General features: G+C 43.0%; 1 protein-coding gene across 1 annotated transcript in view; it reads left to right on the top strand.

Annotated features, from left to right (window-relative positions):
- Positions 1 to 328: 328 nt before the first annotated feature.
- The window catches only part of PIAS1 (protein inhibitor of activated STAT 1), an 84,837-nt gene continuing 59,025 nt past the window's right edge, over positions 329 to 26,140 (top strand). The window contains exon 1 of the mRNA XM_024199530.2: positions 329 to 360. Coding sequence (XP_024055298.1) covers positions 337 to 360 — 24 coding nt within the window. The 5' untranslated portion in view covers positions 329 to 336. The remainder of the gene's footprint in view (positions 361 to 26,140) is intronic.

The following is a 26,140-nucleotide window of genomic DNA, read 5'->3' on the forward strand; positions in this document are numbered from 1 at the left end:
CATCACCTCCCTTCTCATCCCTGTACCCCTCCCCCATCACCTAGACCATCCCACCCCTGCCCCCCCCCGGCTCGGGCTGCGGGGCTGTTGCACTGCGGGGTAAGGGGCCGGGCCCTGGCCCCCCCGCGGGCGGGAAGAGGCGCAGAGCCCCGACTCCGGCCCGGCCGCGGGGGTCCAGCTGCGGGACAGACACGCGGCGCCCCCCGCCCGCCAGAGCCGGGGGGGGGGAGGAGGGGGGGGCGGGGACAAAATGGCGCCGTGTGATTCAAACGCAGCGCGGGGCGTGCGGGGCGGGGTCCCGGCGGGGTTCATTGCGCCTGCGCCCGGAGTTACAAGATGGCGGACAGTGCGGAACTAAAGGTAAAGCGCAGCTTCAATTCCCTGCGCGATCCCCCCTCCCCGCCCCGCTCGGGTCGCCCGCGCCGGGCCCCTCTGCGGCGCCGGGCCCGGCGGGGGGCGAGCGGCCCCCGGGCCCTGCCTGCTCCTGGGGAGGCTGCTGCCACCGCACCCCCCCAGCAGCAGGGACTTGAGGGGCCAAGTCTGCTGGGGGGACCGGTCCTTCGCCCCCGCCTGGCTGGAGCTGCTCCCCCCCAGCATCGGGGGAGGGGGCTGCCCTTCCCCCCCCTCCCCTCCCCCCCCATCTGCCCCCTCAGCAGCTGCCCCCGGCCTCCCCCGCCTGTCCCCACAGCCCGCTCCTCTCAGGGTGGGGAGCTGCCCCTCCCCCGCCCCTCCTCAGCAGGGGCTGAGCCGGGGGGGGGGTAAATCTGTCCTTTGCCCCTGACCCGGTCAGAGCTTCCCCCCTCTTCTCATCGGCCGGGAGGGGTGGCGGGAAGCTGCCCTGCTCCTCCCCTCAGCACAGCAGCAGGGGCCGAGGGGGCTAGGCCAGATGGGGGGGGGGGTGGCTGTCTTTGACCCCCAGCCCTCTCAGCTACTGCCCTCCTTCCCAGCGGCCGGGGTGGGGGGAGACCCGAGCCCCCGAGACCGTGCCCCCTGCGCTGCTGCACAGCCAGTTCTGCCCCCTAAGCCCTCCCTGGGGTGGGGGTCTCGAAGGGCTGGGATGAGGAGGAAGCTGGGGCTCCCCTCACCAAGGATTAGTGTGTCCGTCCCCTCAGCCCCCAGGGTCCCCACTCCCATCGTGGGGGGCCGGGGGCGGCTTGTGTTGTTGTAATCACATTGGCTCCATGCTCCTGCTGCGACTTTCCCCCTCCCCCAAATAGATGCAGTGTCTGAAGGAGGTAGCTTATCCCTGCACCCCAAATATCCAGCTCCCAATGGGGAGGAGAGGGAGACCATTTCGTGCTGTATGAAGGGCTATCGACATGGGGTAGAGGGGCTCTGCCTCAGGAAGTAAACACAAGTGGTGGTGGCGGCGTGTAGTAACGTTGGTTGTATTTTCCTGGAGGCTTTGCTCAGCTAGAATGCAAATAAAAAGGCTAAAGAGAACCAAGTGAGTGATTTAGTGATGATTACAGCAGGGTGCCTTTCTCTCTTTCAAGTATCAGAGGGGTAGCCCCGTTAGTCTGTATCCACAAAAACGATGAGGAGTCCGGTGGCTCCTTAAAGACTAACAGCTTTATTTGGGCATAAGCTTTCGTGGGTAAAATCCCACTTCTTCAGATGCATGGAGTGAAAATTACAGATACAGGCAGAAATGCTCTTTCAGTGTCTCACTAGGGAGGGAGGAGGCTTGCCAGTGCCACAGATCCTCCTCTACATACTCACCCTTCCCCCATCCCTGAGCACTTAGAAAAGTTTTTAAATGGACCCCTATGGAGAGATGCTTTAGTTAGTACAAGAGGGGGAGGGAATCTGGGGGATTGGATTGCTACGTATGTTATGATGAGGCTGGAAAAGGAACTGTCCTTTAATATCCCTGAATTGGCAGCCTCCCTTGCTTTAGAATTAAAGTCCCCAATTGCTTTCAGAAAAGGGGGGATAGAAGGAAACCAAGATAGTGGGTGTTCCCTCTCTTTACGAGAGGAAAGAACTTGGAGAAAGTAAATAAGGTGTTGTTTACTCCTTCTCATAACCCAAGAATAGGGGTCACCAAATGAAAATGAACAAAAGGAAGTATTTCTTCACACAATGCATAGTCAACCTGTGGAATTCTTTGCCAGAGAATGTTGTGAAGGCCAATCCCATAACAGGGTTTAAAAAAGAACTAGATAAATTCATGGAGGGATATGTCCATCAATGGCTATTAGCCAGGATCGACAGAGATGCAAAACCATGCTCTGAAGTGTCCCTAGCCTCTGTTTGCCAGAAGCTGGGAATGGGCGACAGGGAATGGATCACTTGATGATTACCTGTTCTGTTCATTCTCTCTGGAGCACCTGGCATTGGCCAGTGTCGGAACATTTGACTAGATAGACCATTGGCCTGATCCAGTGTGGCCGTTCTTATGAGAGAACCTTTCCTCTCTCCCCTCACTTAGATGTGCCTGTCTCTGAGTTTGATAACTTGAATTAGAGAGATTATTTAAATGAGAGTTTTAAAGTCTCATTAGAATGCATATTTGCAACCAATCCTTTGAGAGATTTCTGAAAAATCCGCTTCAAAATGAATCCTAAAATGAGGTACTTGGTATGGGTTCAAGTATCAGAGGGGTAGCCGTGTTAGTCTGGATCTGTAAAAAGCAACAGCGAGTCCTGTGGCACCTTTAAGACTAACAGACATCATGTGTCTGACGAAGTGGGCATTCACCCACAAAAGCTTATGCTCCAATACATCTGTTAGTCTTAAAGGTGCCACAGGACTCTCTGTTGGTATGGGTGGATCCTCTCTCAACCCCAGTGCTGTGGTCAGTCAGAGATCATCATAGGTTTGAGGAGACAGTATAAATTTATTTGTACAACACATCCAACCTGATATTTGTAGTAGTAACAAAAGAGAGAAACCAAACACCTTGCTCACAAACTTAGTCCATTTTTTGTATTATATCAAGTTCTCTCAAAAGCTGCTGTTCACTCTGACTCTTTAAAATAAAAGTAAAGTGCGAATAACTTTGAGGATCGAAATGGAAATCTTATATGTTATGGAATGTATATGTATTTGTTTTCCCCTTTTCTTTCCTCCAACCCCTATGTATTTCTGATCAGCATGAAGCATCATGAGGTCCGCAGTAAGAGGTTTTAGAGTATATAACATGTAATGTTTATTATGTGTCCAAGGGAATTCCCTTTCCTTAAAATGTCTGTCTTTTCCCTCTTAGTGTCCATCTAAGGTTTATGTCACTTGTTTTTGGGTGTATGACCCAAATACATATATTATATGTATATAGTAATTGTATGCATTGTCAGGTTGTCAAGAGTTTTTGTTTTTTTAACATTCCGTGCCTGTTCAGGAAGGCGATTAGCTCCTTTGGGGTCTGTGTATGCAGTGATGGCGATTCTCTGTGCCTGTTGAAGATGAATGAATCCTGTTAATATCCTCCACTGCTTCTTGTTTTCAGGGGGATCTTGCTGGTGATATTGCATGAGACCTTAGGAAGCCCTCCCCCCCAACCTTCTACAAATTATGCCATCTACATAATATTAAAGATAAAAGGTTGAAGTTTGTTTTCCCTGCTTAACTACTTAATTCATCTTAGCGTAGAAAATACAGGAGTGCATGTTGCTGACTGACTCTTAACAACAGTGGGCTTGGTTGATATGTTTAGTAGTGAATGTGAATGTTTTTTAGGTTGGTTGGTTTGGATGGATTGAAAAATTTGCCAGCCAGCCAGAAACTGATACCCAAGATTTTTTTTGGATGGGTGAGAGGTGGCAGGGAAGGGGGGAGGAGGACTAGGATACCTCAAAGGTCTGATACATTTGACACTCCCATCCTTTGCCATCTCGGAGCCTCCTGATACTGTGTTTTTGGAGAGATGAAAGGGGTGTTGTTTTAGCTGCTGAAAGAAAGGGTAGGAGGACTTTCCTACTCTTTCTTCCCTAGCTTCCCAGTTGCTGTCAGCATAGAGCTGTATTTGTATCCATTATTCTTTCCCATCTCCTGTCTTCTGTGTCTATTTTTGCCTTCCTCTCTCTCTCCTGTTTGTTGGCCTTTTCCCATGCCAGCTTCTTCTGCTGCAGTTCATTGCTTTCCCAACCAGCAGCAGAAAGAAATTGAGAAGATTCTTTTCAGTTTCACTGCTGCCTTAAGGGTTCTGAATGATAACTGTGAAACTGACTAGTGGCTTGAATTTCACTCTGATGCTGCTTAGGAAGGCCAGACCTGAGAGGGCAACACTGCATTGGTGTACATTTGCAAGATTATATTTGTAGCCATAAGGGTTAATGTTGTAATTTATAAACAACACCATCTTATAGTCTTTATAAATCGAAGGACTAGGGGCTCCCTATTTGCCATGGAAAGCTTTCCACCTGCCAAGGTCAAATACATTTTTTTCCAGGCTCTATTCTCCCCTGTTCATCTTTTTCTTTGAATGTTGTGAAACAAGAAACATCAGGTGATATCAGATCTGTTTACTGAGTTATGGGTAGATTACACCTTGGGTTGTAACCCTCCTGAGAAATCCTATTATTTAAAATGCTAGATGGAGCAAATCTTTACAGGAAGTGTGTTAACAGTAAGGTGTCATATGTTATGTTTGAAGTTAGGTGAAATAAATATATTAAGTAAGAATATACCCCAAGAAAACAGTTTTCCTCATTCTGTATTTGAAGTTAAAAGGGGATTTACGTGAATGAAAACTCTCAACCAGAATTTAAGACTCAAATTAAAATTTCTGTTTGTGACGTGAACAATGAGTTCCTTTAGCATTTTATTTTTATCAGGCAAAATTTTTGTCCTTTTCTCTCATCCACAGACCAATTAAAGGACTACCATCAACTTGAAATCTAGTAAACTTAAACAAAACACCAACTTAAGTAGTTGCAAGGTATCTGCCTCTGAGCGTCTCATACCAATTTTTGTCTTGAGATAACATTTTCCTGTCTTGTTTGTGTGAAGGATCTACAGAATTATACAGAGAAAACAGTGACCTTGATTAAATATTTGGCAGCACTATATCTATAAAGTAAAATTGGAAAAAAATTAGAACTATTTTTCTCAGTCACTTTTACTTGTAATAGGTACAATTTTTAGACAAAAGTGTAAAGCTTACATTGATGTCCTATTTCCTAACTAAGATGTAAAGGACTGAAATATTCTACATGACTTGACCATTTTTGTGTTGTTAGGAAAAACATTCATATAACATCAAATGTCTTTTGCAGATCTTGGGCATAGGATTACCATATTCCTTGGTGTATTAAAAGTTCTGAATAAATTGAACCAGTATTTTATTTTAATCCCTTCTCTATGAAACGTGGTGGCTTTTGAAAGTCTATTCTAGTCTGTTTTACTTCCCTAACTCTAAGAAGAGATGTGTGTGAATTTTCCTATTCTTAATTACCCTCCCCCCCCATCTCCCATACAACTGCATGCAGACTCTAATTTATCTCAAGGTACGCTATTTAAAGCTCTTTCTAATTGGAGGATGTATACTTGGGTGATTAAACCTTTCCTTCAGTATTTCTTCCATCTCTTTAAATTGGTTATTAGATTGTTCTGATCTTTGCCTGGTACTCAAGTCTTTTGGTAACCATTACACAGTTTTGGATAATCAATTGTTATACAGGGATCAAAGAATAAAAAAGAAAAGCTTGTACTTTAGTATTGTCTGTCTTGATGTTGTCCTAAGAAGCTGGTTTGGAAAGCGCATGCTGGGAGGTTTCCTCCTTTGTTCTCTCTCATTTTTTAAAAGTGCCTTTGGGTATTGAACAGATCCCTGGTGTGTTTCTTGTTGGATACGATTTCTATTTTTAAAAAAAGTGAACCAAGAGTTAGAATAAAATACATAATAGCATTAACACAAAAAATTGAGTGGGTACAAACTGATTTAAAAAAATTCAAATAGGAAATACTCTTTTGCTACATGTAGGGAATGTTATAATGAGGACACATTAGTAGCCTAGCTTTCAGGTAGTAATAATAATGATATATGGGTTTCCTAGCAGTGGAAGTGCTGTATGGAAGTTAAGTTAAATTGCATTGTCAGTGCTAATAAACATAAGCTACCTATTTCAATGTTAGATTAGAATTTTATGTACAGAATGTTTTTATGACCGGCATCTTTACTTTATCCTTTTATATTTTGGCTTGCACGCTTCTGTGCTTTTAAGTTTGTCTTTCTCACATGTGAATCAATAGATCACATTATTTTCATACTGTACTTAATTTTGCCAGCGTCAGTAATGTATTTGAACTGGGTATCTTTCTTTAAGCTTTTACTCACACTGGAACTGCAAAGATCAAATGAATAAAATGGGCGGCTGTGCATCGTTGTTCCACTGTAAAAGTCCACCCACAGCATTTCATTATATTGCATACATATAGTGTGCACATACTTGTGAAGAGTTCATACTTCAGTAGAGGCCATCCTAAAGTATTTGCAGAGAGGTATATTATTAGATTCCAAGGGCAGAAGGGACTGTTGTGATCATATAGCCTCACCTCCTGTATAAAAGAGGCCAAAGAAGCTGCCCAAAATAATTAACGCATACCTTTAAAAAAAAAAAAAATTCCCTGTGATGGAGAATCCACCACAACCCTTCGTAAATTGTTCAAGGGGTTAGAAACAGAATTTTTATTCATGGACTTTTGAGGGAAGGAGGAGGAAAGGTGTAGGAGCCAGTCATTATTTATAGTAGTTTAATAAATGCTGATGACTTATTTTTTTGCATGAAACTTCTAGTTTATTTCCCTTTCGATTGTACAGTCAAGCTATCAGGTGCTATGGTAATACAAATCATATGATTATTAAAAGATTAGAAGGTGTTTTTTTTTTTTTTTTAAAATACAGGTAAAAGATATCTCAGTTAGCCTTACTCTATGGGTCGGGGTAACCAATTATTTTTTGTCAAGGTCCAAATTTCTTGGTCAAGGTATTGTCAAGGTCCATACAAAACAATAACAATAATAAATAAATAAAAATATGTCGCAGTCTGTTCAAAAGTGTCTGGAGGTCCGGGTCTGGCCCATGGTCTGCCTACTGACTACCCCTGCTCTAGGTTGATTTCCCCCTTCCCTGACATTTTTAGAGGACAGAGAGAGGTTCCAGCTTATTTGGCCATTTGTGAAAAAGGTTGTGGGACAGACATGTCAGGGAATCTTTTTAAAGGGTATCCCATAAAGCAGGATGTATACACAACAAATAGATACTATGCCTCTTCATTCTTAGCAAAAAACAGGTATTTGTTAGTCTTTTAATTTGATTTGTGTGACATGAACTCTGACCTGCCTTTATGTGAAGCGTGAAGATAAGTGCAAACTTGTCACAACTGTGTTTAGCATGGTTGTTTTAGTCCCTGTAACCTGTTCTTATAGAGCCCAACATTTTGATTAATATTTTCCTTAGCACCAAACCCCCAAACTTTTCAACGATTGAGGTTTAAATATTTTGTGTAATTATTTTGAAATACCCTCATCCCTTCCATTCCCTCTGAGTTGTTGGCCTCTCCATTTCCTTTAGTATCTCTTGTAATCCCTGTTTGCAATAATGCTTATGAGTCCATAGCAGAAACTACTTTTCATGCTGTGAACCAAGGATTTCAAAAGGGTTATTTTGTTGGGGAGGAGAAAGCACTCTGGAAGTTGAGATCACCCAAGATCCCAGAGCGTTTGTGACCGAAACGGGTTCAGCGCTCTACTTTCCTTTCACCTCAGAATACTGGTATTCAGCCCTTTGGCTCTGTTTATAGGCAGAATTTTTTTCTGCACTTAAACGTGTATCAGAAATGCCTGTGTCTCTCTTTTGCCTGTTACTGCTGCGCTTTGGGTGCTGTGGCTCCAATGCAAGACATTGAGGTGCCTTTCTGATTTGAAGGCTCCTCTGTATCTGGGTGTATAGAAGGGAATCAAGGCCTGATGAGAACTACAAGGCTGTAGTAGAGTGTAAATGTGGTTTTGTCTCATAAGGGTGCCACTGAGTACCTGCTATACCTTTCATACTTCAAATGCCTGACCTACTGCTGTTCATTGTGAGTAGGAACCTTGATTCCGATTTTTGTAGACACATCTGAATTTTAACCAAAGAGAAGCTTTCCTTTTGGGAAAGTGCATGGTTTGGCTGGCTACTTTGACACATGCTTGCACAGTGGAACCCTAAAGAATCCTCTTGATAAAACTCAGAATTTGCCTCTGACTCTCAACAGTTGTCTACTTTTGGAATTTCAGTCGTCTTCATCAGTCGACATAAATTAGTCTTTTTTGGCTCTCGTGCTTAAATATAATGACTGTCAAAAAACTTGATTAATGCAGAGTTGAGGTTGTCTAGTGCTGTCTCAGAACACACAGGAAGCTAAACTTAAACCTTTAAAAAAAAAAAAAATACAGTTTAAAGCAATGTCTCCCATGGCATGTCTCCACACAACTTTCACTCTCAAAGGGGTAGCCGTGTTAGTCTGGATCTGTAAAAAGTGACAAGGAGTCCTGTGGCACCTTATAGACTAACAGACGTATTGGAGCATAAGCTTTCGTGGGTGAATACCCACTTCGTCAGACACATGTGGTGGAAATTTCTAGAGGCAGGTATAAATATGCAGGCAAGAATCAGTCTAGAGATAACGAGGTTAGTTCAATCAGGGAGGATGAGGCCCTCTTCTAGCAGTTGAGGTGTGAACACCAAGGGAGGAGAAACTGCTTTTGTAGTTGGCTAGCCATTCACAGTCTTTGTTTAATCCTGAGCTGCTGATGTCAGATTTGCAAATGAACTGAAGTTCAGCAGTTTCTCTTTGGAGTTTGGTCCTGAAGTTTTTTTGCTGCAGGATGGCTACCTTTACATCTGCTATTGTATGTCCAGGGAGGTTGAAGTGTTCTCCTACAGGTTTTTGTATATTACCATTCCTAATATCTGACTTGTGTCCATTTATCCTTTTACGTAGGGAGTGTCCAGTTTGGCCCATGTACATAGCAGAGGGGCATTGCTGGCACATGATGGCGTATATTACATTGTTGGATGTGCAGGTGAATGAACCGGTGATCATGTGGCTGATCTGGTTAGGTCCTGTGATGGTGTCGCTGGTGTAAATATGTGGGCAGAGTTGGCATCGAAGTTTGTTGCATGGATTGGTTCCTGAGTTAGTTACTATGCTGCGGTGTGCGTGGTTGCTGGTGAGAATATGTTTAAGGTTGGCGGGTTGTCTGTGAGCGAGGACTGGCCTGCCTCCCAAGGCCTGTGAAAGCGAGGGATCGTTGTCCAGGATGGGTTGTAGATCACTGATGATGCGTTGGAGAGGTTTTAGCTGAGGACTGTAGGTGATGGCCAGTGGAGTTCTGTTGGTTTCTTTCTTGGTCTTGTTTTGCAGCAGGAGGCTTCTGGGTACACGTCTGGCTCTGTTGATTTGTTTCCTTATTTCCCCGTGCGGGGACCGCATTTGCTCCAACCGCTCAGACAGAGACCAACACCTACGAGATCTTCACCAAGCATTCTCAAAACTACGATACCCGCACGAGGAAATAAGGAAACAATCAACAGAGCCATTCATGTACTGCTGTGCATCCTCTGTTCTGCATTGTTTACTCCTGGGGGAATTTTGCACCACTGCACGTACGCAGAATTCATGTCCCCTGCAGATTTCTTTGCTTCCTTGCAGAAAAATGGCTTTCTGACAGGGAATCAAAGGGAAGCTGTAAGAGCAGTCACGCACCATTCCCTAGCAGCGCAGGTACATCGTTTCAGGCACCTGGAGCAGCCAGTGGAGAGGTAAATCACCTCAGGGCTGGGGACACCCCAGCCACTGGCTCCTACCCTGAGCCGGGATCAGCTGCTAGTCCTGGCTGGGCTGGTGGCAGAAGAGGATGGGACTGTGTGCAGAATTTTTTAAGTTTTTGGTGTAGAATTTTTAATATTTTTGCGTAGAATGCCCTCAGGAGTAATTGTTTATCGGGGGGAGGTTCTACTAGTCTGCTTGCACACATCAGAGGCTACCACAGGGCTCAGTTAGGGAACCAAAGGTGATGCCTCAGGGAACCCTTAGGCCAAGGATGAACAGGTATTAACATCTGGCAAGTCTTTGGGGGTTTGTTTGGAGTAAGTGAAGTGATCGAGTGGAGGTTGGGCGTAGCCAGCTTGTGTTCACTTGGCCCATCCTAAATGTGATTTTTATCCTGGGCCTCTACGTGCTCTGAAAGGACACAGTTTTGTTTTCTCTGACAGATGAGTTGGGGCAGAGTAAAGATTGTGTGCGGGTGTGGTGTGGGAAACATTACCTTAATTCTCCTTCCTGGTTTTCAGAGGTTTAAGTTTAGCCAACTTCCACGTTCTTAACACGTATGAGGCAAGGCTAGACAACCTTAACTCTGCATTAATGAAGCTTTTTTTTGCAGTGAATTTCCCTTTTTTTCTGAGGCAGTGGCGGTAGTGAAGGGAGCATGACTGAGGAACACAAGGGGAATTTCTGACACATCACTTATCTGTCAGGTATGCCTTCCTCCTGGCCCCACCATGCCCCTACTAAGCCTGCAGGGGCCACTAATGGGAAGGAAGGTGGTACCGATGGGCTGTGAGGAGTTTATCTGCCAGGAGGAGACAGCGAGGGAGAGGGGAGATGACTCCTAGCTAGGCATGGCAGAACTTGATTTTTATATTTTTTTAAAATAATTTTGCTGGATAATACTGATTTTTATTTTTAACCATTTTTCTATTTTTATCTTTAAATTTTCACAGTGGCAGGGAATTGGGGGGGGGGCAGACAATTATTTAATGACAGATGTTCAGATTCAAAAAGTTAGTTTTAAAACTTAAAACACAAAGTATCAACATCATGCTAAAATATACAAAGTAAATATCCTTAACTCAAGCGTTTAGTTATCAAGCAATATCTTTCTTACTTTCCCTAGCTGTGAATTTCAGTTATCGATGGAAATATCCTTTTGGTGTGTGTGTGTGTGTGTGTTGAAATTGATGTTTATCAGCACTTTTACAGATTAAAAATCTAATCCTTCTGAGCCTACTCCTAGTCCTCACTCCATTTTTGGCTGGTGTGTGGGAAAGGCTGCAGTACACCTTTCTGCAGAATGGGAGGCTCACAGAGGTATGAAGTATTTCATTCATTTCAGTAGGGGTTCTTCTTCCTCCTCCCCTGATCTCATCACTGAATGCCTGTTCCCAGCTCCCAGCACAGACCTGATCCCTCATGCCTAGCAGGAGAATTGATCCATGCATAGCAGGAGTTCAGTGAGCCTCTCCTGTCACAGAACTGATTTGTCCTTGCTGGGTCCTCTGTGTTGGCTTCTCTGGTGTCATTTTCAATGTGGTAGGTAGTCATACTCAGGATGGTGCCCCACACCACCATGTCACATGCCATACTAGCCACCAAACTCCAAGGGTGAGACTTGGGCAGATGCATTGGGCATACAGTTGTGGGATGCTGAACAGCCTCTGAGTTGAACACACTACTCAGGCTTGCAAACGGAGTCCAGTTGTGGCCCCAGACACTGAAAAAAGGTGGGTGGAGAGCACTAATGTGCAAAACGTGCAAATCTCCTGATGAGGATTTGAACTCAAAGGACCTTCAGTTCAAGGGGCAGTACCTGTTTTCACCTAAAACACTGTGTATCATGCATAAAGAGTTCTTGAAGAAACAGTAGCTCGTAGAGGGGCAAACATGGTAAGCAGGGATAGTAAGAGTTTTGTAGTGTAATATAGAAATATTTCAAAACTGGTACCATTGAATAGCTGAACTCAGGGTCATGCATCTGACGAAGTGGGTATTCACCCACGAAAGCTTATGCTCCAATACATCTGTTAGTCTTAAAGGTGCCACAGGACTCCCTGCCACTTTTTCAGATGCATGGAGTGAAAATTACAGATACAGGCATAAATATACTGGCAAATGAAGAGGAGGGAGTTACCTTACAAGTGGAGAATCAGTGTTAACAAGGCCAATTCAGTCAGGGTGGATGTGGTCCACTCCCAATAACTGATGAGGAGGTGTCAATACCAAGAGAGGGAAGATTGCTTTTGTAGTGAGCCAGCCACTCCCAGTCCCTATTCAGGCCCAAATTGATGGTGTGAAGTTTTTACCCATGAAAGTATATGCCCAAATAAATCTTAGTCTTTAAGGTGCCACTGGACTCCTCGTTTTTGTGGATACAGACTAACAGGGCTACCCCTCTGATACTTGTATGTCAGGAATTTCTTGACCACGTGACTCCAAATTTTATAACACAGAATCTATCCTTGTTGTGGCATGCCAGTTTTCAAAACAGTCATCTTACACATGTAGATTATAGAGCACTTTGAGCAAACCTTTTTGTTTAAGAGACAGTTTTTCAGTCTTAATTTGGGGACTTACAAGTACTGCTCCATAACATAGCCTGCACTTCGGGCAATATTTCCTGAAGAACTTCTCTTCAGTCTGAGTAGTACTGTGCATACCAGACGTTCTCAGAAATCAGCTGAGGGCAGGATTTGTATTCAGTCTTTAGGTAGTGCTCAGGTACAAGGGCTACTGTTTGCTTCCTGGCGGGTAGGGTTGTTTTTTTTGTTTGTTTGTTTGTTTTTTTACAGTGAGCTAGCCAACACATTAAAATCCTAGTGTAGGTTGGGCAAGTTGTAGTTTTACCTCACTGTAGCTAATCAAGGTGGTACTTCAACTCAACCAGTATTATTGAGGTAAAACTACAGCCTGTTCTGTCACTGCTAGGGTGTTAATGTGTTTAGCTATCCCATTGAAGACTAGGGGTGTATTTACCTAATCTAGACCTGGCCCACATACGTGTGTTATGAATTGAGCTCCTTTACATGGTTGACACAGTGCACTGCACCTGGTTCAAGATGCCCCAGTCTCACAGTACGTTTGTGATGGGATGCCCTGGGTGAGTTGTCAGCAGTGGGGAGCAAAGCTAGAACCTCTGGATCTAAAACCATGCGACTCTGCTGCCGGAGTTAAAGACCCAAGTTTGTTAGCCAAGGCCGCAGCAGGCCCAGCCACCATTAGAGTGGGACAGAGCGCCGTAGTCCTGAGACATGTCTGTCTTCACCCCACCCCTTAATTTGATCTCTTCCCCCTGAGAGTCCAAGGTCTGGTCAGCATTGCGGGTCCCTTCCTGCTCTCTTTTCCTCCAGCCCCATCTTCTGAGGTGGTGGATGGGCCCTCTTCTCAAAAAGCATACCCTTCCTTAAAAACAGTCTCTTACTCCCTTTGGTCATGTACCTACACTGGGTAATTCCAATCCCAGCCAAGAGAGTCCCCATGTCAAGAAATCCATTGTCCCCCGAAGTGGGCCAGTGGAGAATTAGTTGATGGCCCTTGAGGATACTCTCATTGGTGATCCTCACTGGGGTGTCCCACACTCTCTTCTGTGGGAGGGCAGTGTCTGGAATAGACTGACCTTGACTTTTCAACACTGAACGCCAAATGGCAGTTAGCACACAAAATGGGAGATCGTACAAAAGTGGAAATCACAAAACAAAATGGAGTTCCCAGTTTGATGGAGACCTGTCCCTTTCTTTCACACACATCCCACTCTGTCACACAATGTACCGAGGCCAAATTCAATTGGGTAATCTCAATTTTGTCCAGATCAGTGCCATAGTCTGTGCCACAGAAATGTGCAAAAATGTTATATGGATGGGAAAAATGTACTGGCCGGTCCTCCCTATGCGCTGTATCTCAGGAATCCCTTGATGAAATGATCCCAAATTTGTACCAGCAGCTCTATCCCAGCCTCTGATGAGAAATAGCAGTTTGCAGGACTACTTGAGTAGGCATGTAGATTCTTGAGCATTTTGAAAAATTGGCCGAACCGGAATCTCTGCTCGCCCTCTAACTGTGCATTGCTAGCACTCCATGATTCTGTCATTTTTTTTTTTGCAAGTACTGCAGAGGAAAGTTTAATTCTAGAACTTTTCATTGGAATAAAAACAAAACTCTCTTTATCCTAGATTTTGTAAAACCTTGGAACCTAGGTTGACCTGGCAGCATCTCTTCAATTAATCTGCTGAAGGATCTTGCTGATAGTTCACAAAAAGCTATCAGAAGATGCTACAATTTCAGTTTTGTTGCAGGCATTTCGAATAGGGACCCCTATAGTTGAGATTGAATACGTGTTTTCATTCTAAAGGGTTATTTTCAATTGCTTGTAACTTCAGTCTTTTTTTTTTTAATCGTTTTCTGGCTGAAATTTGAGATACTTTTCTCAGTTTAGAGTAAATTTTTTATGAACACTTGAGTCAATTGTTCAGCAGTTTTGGAGAAATGGTGAAAGAAAAAATACTTTTTATTTTAAACAGCTCAAGCACATTGGTAATAGAGGGTAGCAACTTGAAATTTGGCAGAGTTAGGCATATATGATTTGGGGACTTCTGGTGCTCTGGTTAAAGCTAGTGATTTATCAAAACAATAAGAGTATATACTTCATGCATGCACACTAGCTTTTGTAATCTTTTAGTGGCATGCTAACTTGCTATTTTTGCACATGCATGTGTAGCTTCGGAAAGTTTAATAGGCAGTACTGTGTCTTACTGGTTAGTGAAGGTGTTTGGGAAAGAGGCAGGACTCAAAAGGAACTAATTGAATATTAAAAAGTTCATAGTATTTATTTAATACAGAAATGCATTATAAAAATGCTCAAGTCACAAAGTGAAGGATTTGAGCAGAAAGTGACAAAGTGAAGATTGCTTGTGCTATCTTTATTTGTCCCCTTGTGCCTATGATGATATGCTTTTTATCTCCTTCAGGACTGTCACTTTCTGTTTGCACCTGAGTAGTGTTGTGTGGTGAATTGGTTTAAGTCCAGAGCGTCATTGTCTTAAAAACAGTGAAAGGTGAACGTGACAGGAGCTTACTATAAGAGGATGAATGGACTTGTGGCAACAGAAACCCAGGAGGTTTGAGTTCTGTTCCTCTCTCTGCCACAGTCTCCCTGTGTGATCTTGCGCTAGTCACTTCATTTCTCTGTGCCTCAGTTCTGCATATGTGTAATAGGGATGTTGTGGGGATAAATTAATTAATGTGTCTGAGCCACTCAGCTAATACGTTGATGATCACTCTGGAAAGATTTATTAAATGAGAAATCCTTATTCAGTGCAGGATTTGGATGTGTACGACAAATGAAGTAGGGACCATACGCTTAACAATAAATATGAGAAGAAATACTGCACAGCTGTTTCATTCACTGAGCACCATCCATCTTGTGCTCTGAATGAGGCAGGGATCTGGGATGTTAAAATTAGCATGTGATAGTAAAAAAAGGCTTACTTACAAGGGGCCGAGTTAAAGTTGCACAAGCCATCGTAACTTTCTAATTTCCGAGTGCCTTACTTTGCACCCTTCACATTTTTGTAATGTAGTTTTTGTACTTTCTCTTTTCTATGGAAAGCTTGACCAAATAGCTTTGATGTTGAACTATGACCTTCTTAGACTGCTATTTTTGTAGCAGTCATTAGTGTGGCTAAAGCTGAGCTAAATGCAATATCTATTCCAGGGGTGGGAAAACTATGGCCCGTGGGCAGGATCCAGCCCACCAGCCATTTTAATCCGGCCCTTGAGCTCGCGCTGGGCAGCGGGGTCTGGGGCTTGCCCCGCTCCGGTGCTCCAGCCAGGGAGCAGGGTTGGAGGGCGCTCCACGCAGCTCCCAGAAGCGGCCATATGGCCCCGCTCCGGCACTCTAGCCGGGGAGCAGAGTTGGGAGCCGCTCCAGGAAGCTGGGTTGGGGGCCACACCACGGCCCCCTGTGATGTTCCCCTCTGGTGTTACCTGGACTGGTGATCTGCTAGGTCACTCCAATCCTCGACTCTGGGAGCCAGCCTTACCCTGCTCTGCTGTGAGAACCCCCACTCCTGGGCTGTTCACACACAGCCTCTGGCATGTAAGCTGCTCCTTGGATTGTGCAACCGAATGACACTAGCCAAAATCTCCGATCCCAGACACAACCCCAGGAACCTCCGTCTTGCAGTGTCCAGTTATGCCCCCTGGACGCTGCGAGCTTATGTGAGTTCATCAATTTACCAAAGAAATTTAACAAAGCGAGTCTCTGACACGCTTCAAACCAAATGCACTGCTTCAGGTAGAATAAACAAACACATTCATTAATTACACAGATAGATTTTAAGTGATTGTAAGTCAAAGCACAATAAGTCGGATTTGGTCAAATGAAATAAAAGCAAAACACGTTCTAAGCTGAACTTATCATTTTCAGTTCCCATACAAACTTAGATGCTTCTCACCACAGGCTGACTGGTTGCTCTTCAGCCAGGCTGTTTCCCTTTGATCAGCGCTTCAGTCACTTGGTGGTAATGTCTGTAGATGTAGGTGGAAGAGAGAGGAAGAGCATGGCAAACGTCTCTCCCTTTTATCATGTTCTTTCTTCCCTCTTGGCTTTGCCATACCCCCTCACCCCCCTTCAATGTCAGGTGAGCATTACCTCATCGCAGTCCCAAACTGACCAAAGGAAGGGGGGTGACTCACTCGAGAGTCCAACAGATCCTTTGTTGCCTAGGCCAGTGTCCTTTGTTCCTGTGAGGCTGGGCTGGGTTTGTTCCATACATGCCCTGATGAGGTGTGAACTGCCCCTCTGCTCTTGGAGAGTTTTTGCCTGGGCTTGCTTTAAGCCATGAGGACACATAACTAACATTACTATAACAACAATGCTCAGTACATCATGAGCCCGCCGAAGACACCCGACATGACAAACTTTGCATTAGATAGCACACAGTCATATTATAAGGATGAACATGGGAGTGTAGGGTGTTCCCATGAGGTACAGAACGTCACCTCCTCCCCACCCTCCCGGCTCCTACGCGTAGGGGCAGCCAAGGGCCTCCGCTCTGCACGCTGCCCCCGCCCCAAGCGCTGCCCCTGCAGCTACCATTGGCTGGGAACCCCGCAGCCAATGGGAGCTGCAGGGGTGGTTCCTGTGGGCGGGGCAGTGTGCAGAGCAGAGTCCCTTGGCTGCCCCTATGTGTAGGAGCCAAAGAAGGAACATTGAAACTTTTCACAGGGGAAAAGACATTCCAGACCTAATGTGTTGTATGAAACGGGAAACTGAGGCACACTACCATATTGCTTTCATGGCTAAATGCCAAGATTCCTGTACTATGAACAACATTAATATCTACATTGACTTGATGTTAATTGGGTTCCAAACATTTGCCAGAGCTTGTATGGATAAAGTAGCTGTTTTCTTTAGCTCTTGGCAAGATCACATGAGACATACAGGAAGCATGCTGCAAGAGCAGATCCAATCCACTGTTGTTCTAACCAAGTTTTACCTTAAGTTTGTAAAGAGATTCAATCATTTTGTTGAACATGACTTTGATAAACCATTTCTGTTATACACTGGTATGGCTTCTAACCCAATACTAGCTGTAGTGAAACAGACCCAAGGATGGGGAGCTCTTGGGATGCAGTCAGTGATGTTTGTGTCATCCCTTCCTGCATCAATTTTGCATTGGGGGTGTCATGTTATTGATTTGAACTGGGACCATATAGAACATGGTTGCAACCAAAGTCCTATGGTGGCACCACATCTTGTATAAAGGGGGTCAAATGAAGTGTCTAAGACAAGGTTATGGTTTGCTGGTTATGATTATGCTGTCTATATGTGTGTATCAATTTTGTAGTTGAAGTTATGAATATTGGCTCTATACTGTCTGTATTTCAAACTTATGCTATGCTTCTGGGAGACCTCCCAGACAAGTTGGTGTTAGCTCTGCCTAGCCTGCTTGATGGCCCATTAAGGACCATCAGCTATACAATTGACCCATTGAGAGAAGGCAGATACGCCTTGTAACTCAAGAGCTGCCCGGAGCCTGCACCCTTTTCCACACCCCAACTCCCTGCCCCAGCCCTGATACCCCTCCTGCCTTCCAAACCCCTTGGTCCCAGCCCAGAGCACCCTCCTGTACCCCAAACCCTTCATCCCCACCCCAGAGCCTGCACCCCCAGCTGGAGCCCTCACTCTCCCCAGAGCCCCCTCCCGCACCCATAACTCCTCATTTCTGGCCCCACCCCGGAGTCCGCACCCCCAACCAGAGCCCTCACCCCTACCCCAATTTTGTGAGCATTCATGGCCCGCCATACAATTTCTATTCCCAGTTGTGGCCCTCAAGCCAAAAAGTTTGCCCATCCCTGATCTATTCTGTAGTCTGTTTTTAGTGATTTTTAACTTGTGTATTTTAAATTTGGCATATAATTTTTTAGCTAGAATGCAGAGTTTATTTCCATTGGGTAGAAAATAAGTTAAATTAAAGTAATCTTTTCTTTTTATTATGAAATAAATGTAGTGTTTGAAGGAGGGAATGAGGGAGTGCCAGATTAATGGTGCTGAGAAGTGAAATACTCCCTCTTCCTGCAGAACAGCTAACCCTAACTTAGAACAACCATCTTTATGGGCATTGTCTGTAGGGGGGGGTGGGGTAGGGAATGAATGCATGAACATGTAAACAACGTTAAATGTGATTTTTAATACAACACAACTGTCTTTGTCCACTCTAAGGCAAAATCATATTTAAAGCTGTTACATTAGTTAAGATTTTTCTATTTATGGGTTCATATCCTGCACTTTCCTAGTATAGACAAGGCCTAACGATGAGAGGATGATTCAGTCCTTGCCTCCTACTGAGGCAGCCAGCGAATGAGATAATGTAAAAACATGAAATAAATGTCTGGTATATTTTTCAAGTCCTTTTAGGCAGCAAGTACTTGAAAAATATACTAGACACTCGCTACTCAGAGAAGCTGAGACATAAGATGTCAAAGGCATCCACGTGGTCCGGGGAGGGGGAAATGCTCTTCGGTCAGAAGCCCCTCACCCAGAGCTGAGATCCTTTGGACCTTGCTCAGGGAAGGGAATACAGCTTCTGTTCCATTCAATGGCTAATTAGTTTCTGATAAATTTGAAGCCTGCTTTCCTTCCTTCCTCCCTCTACCGTTGGATACTGGAAAGGAGAAGGATCTCTAGGCTCCTCACCCCTTATACTCCCTTCAACCCAAAGTCTCCTCTTTTTTTGGAGAAAGGAAGGGGGGAGAAGCTAATACTCTGCTGGCTACTGTGAAAGTGTTGGGTCACCACTACGCTTCCTACCCCTCAGTTTCATTTCTTAACCTCTCTCTTGCCTAGTATACAGATCTAATTGCTCTATTGCTGCACATCCTGTTTTCAAGTATCAACAGAATGAAATTGGCATGATTCTTGACAGTTTCACTGCTGCCTTAAATAGTTGAATAGCAGTCATAGAAGTGACCAGTGACTTGCTAATTTTAGTAAATGGGAAATCTGTGTGCAGTGCCAAAAGCACTGGAGTTGTCTGCAAACTTTCATTTCACTGTCTTGATTTACTTTTGGTTTGAAGGTTTTTTTTTGCAACTAAGGGTGAAGCCAAGACTTATGACTAGTGATTTTTGAGTGCCTGAATTTTAGAGGATTGGTGCTTAGCACTTTGTGAAAATCAAGGCCTTTTATGGTATATCAAGCTGGTCATTCAAAATCACTTTTTTAAATTTTGGCTTAAAATTGTCATTGAAGGAAGAGCATAAACTCTGCATAAATTGATGGCTTAGTCCTTTTTCTCTCTTTCACCAAGAACATGTTTTCCTCCCAACAGTTGTGGGTAGTGTAACTGGGCCTCAGTGGGCCACAACTGAGGATGCCAAATTCAGGACAAACTGTTGAGAAATAGGGCAGATACACCCTAAGACTCCTGGCTAATCCCCCATAGGATATACCAAACCAGCAACAAAAGTGTAAACTCTGCTTCACCACACTAGCTAAAAAGAAGTCCTAAAAGCAGTTTCCTTAGGCATTCCAGTCCTTGTATTACCACCGAAAACACTAGACTTAGAGATGAGTGGTTCTTCAAAACCAATCTTTTCAAATAAAAGGTTCTTCTGATCCCAAAGAACTGTATCCAAGTCAATATACAACTTAGATCTTCCCCAAAAATCACGCTGATGCCAATCCTTTAGTATCTAAAATCTAAAGGTTTATTCATCTAAAGTTGAGAATTAAAGGAATTAAATACACACAATAATTGCAAAGTTCTTGGTTCGGGCTTGTAGCAGTGATGGAATAAATTGCTGGCTTAAGTCAAGTCTCTGGCTGCTTCCAAATCATTGGAAGGTCCTCAATTCCTTGGTTAGAATGCTTCCATGAATATAAGTTCATAGTCCAGAGGCCGGAGCAGAAAAGAGGCAAAATGGAGGGTTTCCAGGGCTTTTTAGATCTTCTGCCATGTGGAGGTAACCCATTATTTCAAACAAGCCCTCAGCACAGCTAGTGGAAAATTATAGGTGATAAGATAGTGATTGGAGTCACATGGGCAAGTCACATATCAGGCATGAAGGTGTGGACACCGTAGAAGCCATTACCTATACTTCACACAGCACGTTTGCAGGATAGTCCATTCAGTGTAGATGGGCGTCTCCCATGGTCCATTGTCCGTTAAGTGTTTCTTAATGAGCCATTTAATTTCTTTGTTTAATTTGAATAGTCCCTCCAAGATGTGCTGGCTAACTACCTTGTGGGCGTTACCCCAGGAGCAAACATTTGAAATCCAGGTATAGATTTCAATATTCATAACTTCAAATACCAAAAATGATATATGCATACAGACAGCATAATCATAACCAGCCAATCATAACCTTTTCATAGACATCTTACGTGCCATATTTGTACAAGATTTGTTGCAAATATATAAAAGTGGTTGCAACAATGATCTATATGGTCATATTTTAATCAGATAACGTCACAGGTAGGTGCCCCCCCTCCCACCCGAATCCCACTGGGAATTGTACTGATGACCAACAGATCTTATAAACACTGAAATGGCTGATAGTGCCCAGTGCCTATCATTTTGAACTAGATTGGAACAAGTGACTTAGAAGCGAAAGGGGCTTACATCCACTTATCAAATCTATTTTATGCTAATGTTTAATACTGGAATATTTAAATACATTTCGTTGTTTGGCTCAAAATCAGCCATGAGAAGTTGTGATTTTTTTTTTAAAATTGTGTTACATGTTGATATAGTAAAAACAGGAGCATTTGGAAAACTGGATGGCATGGCTATGATATTGGGACCTTAATATTATGGATATTGGGTAAGATACAGTGTATTATGCTAACAACATGGAATTGTGTAGATATGAATAATGTTAAACATTGAAAGGGCTGGGTGATGATGGCAGTGAGGTTGGAGGACATGGAACGACAGGGAGGTGTGAATCGCTGTTACTTTCACTCTGAAAGTGTAATAGATGACTGGGAACCAACTTGGTCTTGGTGCCTGGACACTTTTTCTGGCAGTTAGTGAGGGAGTGGTGTTGAGAAACGGTAGAGACCACAACAGTATGTTACTGAATCAGGACCATGCTGGTGTCCTGTCCTCCCGCTGTCCCCAATCATCTCTGGGCTAAAACCTGAAATCAGCTTTGAGACAAACAGTGGAAATTGACATTTCTCAACATCCTTGGGGTTAGTCTTATTATGTGCTTATATACTGGCACTTTCGATATTTTTAGAACTGTGATCTTTCCAAATAAGAATACCTCTGAATGAGACTTCTGCCTATGAGTGTCTGGATCCATGTACATCCTGGTAACCGTCATTACAAAGTCAGTAAAAAGGTTTTTGTTTTAGGTTTGTTTCCTGAAAGTTATGTTTTCAAAGGATCAATTATAAAATTCCATATTTTATTTAAAACATTGGTAATAGTACATAGTTCTTTAGGGTTTCCTCCCCCTCTTCCCCCCCCCCCCGTTCTCTTTCCAACAGTAAGTCTAATTTAAACTTTAATATGTATTTAGGAGCAAGGGAATAGCTAAACTGGATCAGACCCATAATCCATCTGCTCCAGTATCCTCTCTCTGATGGTAGTCAGCAAGAAACCCTGCAGTAGGCAGATATGGGATAATCTGCCAATCTAATAGTTCTTGTCTCCCTTCTCTGAACCTCTCTGTAAAGTGGGGGTAACAATACTTCTGCATCTCCCAGGGTTGGTATGAAAACTATGAAGCATTGATACTGTACTGAAAACTGTATGAGAAAATTAATTGGATCTTCATAGCAGTAAATAAGGCATGGGTCCACATGTTGAAAAACAAAATATTGCTTACCTACTCACTAAGTAAGCACTGTCCAGGATGGGTTCTGTTTAAAAAAAAAAAAAAAAAAAAAAGTATGTGCTCCTGTAATTAAAGACTGTATCATAATGCAAGAGGGGGGTGGGGACCTACAACCTTAATTTTGTCCTTTCTTAACTTTTGAGTGCTTGATTTTGCAACTGTAATGTCTTTTTAATGGAGGGTTTGTCTTGGGTGCCTAACATCCTGTTTTTTGTTGTTGTTGTTGTTGTTGTTTTTTTAAAAGCAAACTGAAAAAAACAGAAATTCCATTGTGTGGCATTCTATTGACACTAATATGATTCATCAGCTTGGTTGGAACCTTTAGATCCACAATGCAAACTTCTGCCACTTGAGCTAATGGAGGAGGATAGCATGTTACTGCTATGTGGACCAGCACTAGCGGGATATGGAAAACTTTGACAATGGGTTTCACAGATATATGCTAATAGCAGAGAAACGGTGAGACTCAGAATTCTTGAGTTCTGTTCTAGGCTCTTTAGGGGTCTATGCTCTAGTGGGCATAGATTCTTCTATGTCCCCACTCTGCCCTGTCTCCTTCAACCTGTCCCAGTCCTTGCTCTTCCTTACCTAGCCAGTCCCAGTCTCCACTCCTCAGGCTTCTCATCACAGTCCAGCCTCCTCTTCCCACTCACTGTCCCAGTCTCCTTGCCCAGCCAGTCCCAAATCCGTGCCCTCCGTTGCCCCAGCTCCTTGTCTGAAATCTCTCTCGTTCCCTACCTTGGCCTCAGTAGTGGAACCACAAATGTAATTTTGAGTCATCCCAAGGAAGTGAATGTCAAAAAATATTTTCATCATGCTGTATATTGTACCCAAACTAAAACACTTCTCACATCTTTTTTTTTTTAAAAAGATACATTAGAAAAATCTGTTCCACTTTATAAAGATGGGTATTTTAAAAATGTTACATGTTTGAAAAGGGGTAGCTGATTAAATGGCTTAATTAGAGGTAACTTATTATGCTTCTTGGAGATCAGAATTAGTGATGACTTGGTCCCTCCCCTCTTCACCCCCCCCCCTCGGATTATCTCATTTGAATAGCTATGCCTTTACTAGTGTGGCTGTTTTTGTGTGTATTACATCTTTGTATGGTGGAACTGGCTTCTTTTCATTTAAAATATTTAGAAATCACTGTTTTTATTTGTGTAGTTTTCTGCTTTGCAAGAACAGGTCCTACTGATGAATAAAACAAATAGATATTTAAGATTTCCAATAGGTCTTGCATTTATCTTTTTTGAAATGACTCTTTGGATAATCTTTGATTTAAAGGAATACTGACAACTTAAAATATAGTCCATTTTAATAGGTTTAAAAGTGGTTACTGGTACTACACCTGTTCTGCCCCCGAGTCTCCTTGCCAATTTTTATACATTTTAAAAAAATTCTTAAATATTTTTTTCCCCCTCTCCTCTGTTGTGTGAAAAACCCAAGGGAAATTGACTATACAGATGCAACAGAAACTAACACTAGACAATGCTGTCAAATGACTAATTATAGTAATCTTCCTTGTGACAAAAGTTATTTATTTTTAAGCTAAGGGTGAGGTTGTCCCTAGGGAGTATTTTGCCTACTGGAGGCTCCACATTCATGCAATGGAAACACTGAGAATGGTATAAGCAGTAATGTACTAAAGGGCTGTAATATTAAAGAAAAATGCTTCTCTGTCTCATACAAGTTTCAGAGTAGCAGCTGTGTTAGTCTGTATCCGCAAAAAGAACAGGAGTACTTGTGGCACCTTAGAGACTAACAAATTTAATAGAACATAAGCTTTCGTGGGCTACAGCCCACTTCTTCGGATGCATATAGAGTGAAACATATATTGAGGAGATATATATATACACACATACAGAGAGCATGAACAGGTGGGAGTTGTCTTACCAACTCTGAGAGGCCAACTCCCACCTGTTCATGCTCTCTGTATGTGTGTGTGTATATTTCTCCTCAATATATGTTTCACTCTATATGCATCCGAAGAAGTGGGTTGTAGCCCACGAAAGCTTGTCTCATACAAGATATACATGCATGGGCAATGCACTTCCCCCTCCCCCCCCCAAAAAGGCTTAATTGACTCTAATACTGTGTGGCTACTGTAGTAATGGTACTTTCTAAGTTGGCTTTGTCAGTGCTGTGAGCAGTGTCAAACAATCTCCTACATCTGGCAGGGTGCGTGAACGTTCTTGTAAGATCAATTGTGTATTTTTATCCCATAGTACTTGGTTCTGCCTTAACAAAGCACTTGGGTATGTCCATACTTGGTGCTATCCCAATTAATTCCATATGTGAGCACTCTTATTCTGGAATAGTTAATCAGAGAACTCCATGTGTAGACAAGCCTTTGACAAATTAGAAACACTCCCTTTTGTATCCCTATTGGTGAAATCACAGGGGGAGGGAATTCATATTTCAGAGGGAGGAGATCTTGTTAACAGGGATGCCACAAAGCCAGAAAACAATTCTGTCACTTATTTTCTCCTTGGACTGATAGCAGCGAAGGAAATGAACATCTGTTTGCTCGTGTCTGTCACCCACCAGGGTATAGGCATGGTTACATTGTGGGGGTGTGGCTTCAGAATGCAGTTCAGTATCTAGCATTGACATGAACTTTAGATACTGAGCTGGAAGCAGAAACTTGTATAGATCTCTCAAGTAATGAATGACAGTGCAGTCTGCTGCTATCTCCTATGGCGTTGCCTGGGAATTTGTGACCATGGAGTGCAAAGTCTACTGTTGCAAAATTTTGGTGCCTTTTGGTGTGTCTTATCCTCTTTCTAGCTGTTTGCACAATTTACACTTTTATTAAAATTACTGTTTCATTCCATTTCATGTTAAACAGTAAGCAGTAAAAAATTCAATATCCTGCTCTGATTTGTAAAGGATAGAAAAGTGTATACTCTTCAGGGGATGAAGAACTGATCGCTTTGCAGCTCTCTAAAGTAAAAGAAAATATTTAAAAAGATGTTGAATTTTTCTTTAACTTGAAGGGACATAAACATCTGTGCTACGGAAACAAACTTCTTTACTCAAAACAAACACTTAATTTGGCCGACAAGGCTGAAGAGAGGGACATGTCTATTGGAGTTTGAAGAGGTTTAAATGACTGCTACCAAAACCAAGTAGCAACAAAACTGAGTGCAAAAATCGTCTTTACCTTGAATTGTTTTAATTCTTGCACTTAACATATTCCACAAACAACTTCCGGCGGTCCTCTCTTTCCTTCCCCTTCCACCCCCAACACAGTATGAGTACATTAATTAAATTCCACTTGCATTCTATTTCAGTATAAGAAATCGTAGTCCATCTTTTCTTTTAAAAATTGACTTCTAAAAGCTACTTGGGTATATATCTTCTGCACTAGATGATACTTACAAAATAAAAACACAGCTTCCATCTCTAGCCAATGCTGTAGTCAAGAGTTCTGGCTAAAGTGGCACCTCTTGTTTCATATATGGGATTTCTTGTTCTGCAAATCACGATTTAATACTTGTAGCTGTGTATTTGGGCATTAATTTTTCAAGTGTGCAGAAGCTTAAATCTGGACATCAAAAGGTGGAAAAATGGATGCTTGTCTTTTTTTGCTGCATTGTGATTTGTAAAAGCTAACACTTTGATACATTTTGCTGGTTATACTAGAAGGGAAAATGGGATAGACAAAAGTTTGAATTTTGAATGCTCCATAGATGACCGGACTACTAGGCGGCTTGATTTCACAGATACCATGGAATAGTTTCCCCATGTTATCCTTCGATATACAGTAATTCGGTCAAGGTCCAACCAGTTGTGTTTGTAGCCCTAGGTGGACTCTAGTGAGGCTTGTTACACATGAATTAAAACCGTCCCATCAACCAGCTGGAGGACTTAGTCAAGGGTAAGAGCATTTTTAATAAAAAACAAATTTGTCTGACAATAACCCTATCCCAAATCCTTGAAAGCGTGTCTTATTTATTACCTGCCTCATTTGTCTTTACCCATAAAAGCTATTTTATTCTTGTCACAGACACACTATTGCATCT

Source organism: Terrapene carolina, unplaced genomic scaffold (genome assembly GCF_002925995.2).
Source record: "Terrapene carolina triunguis isolate 2854851 unplaced genomic scaffold, T_m_triunguis-2.0 Scaffold67, whole genome shotgun sequence".
Classification (NCBI taxonomy): Eukaryota; Metazoa; Chordata; order Testudines; family Emydidae; genus Terrapene; species Terrapene triunguis.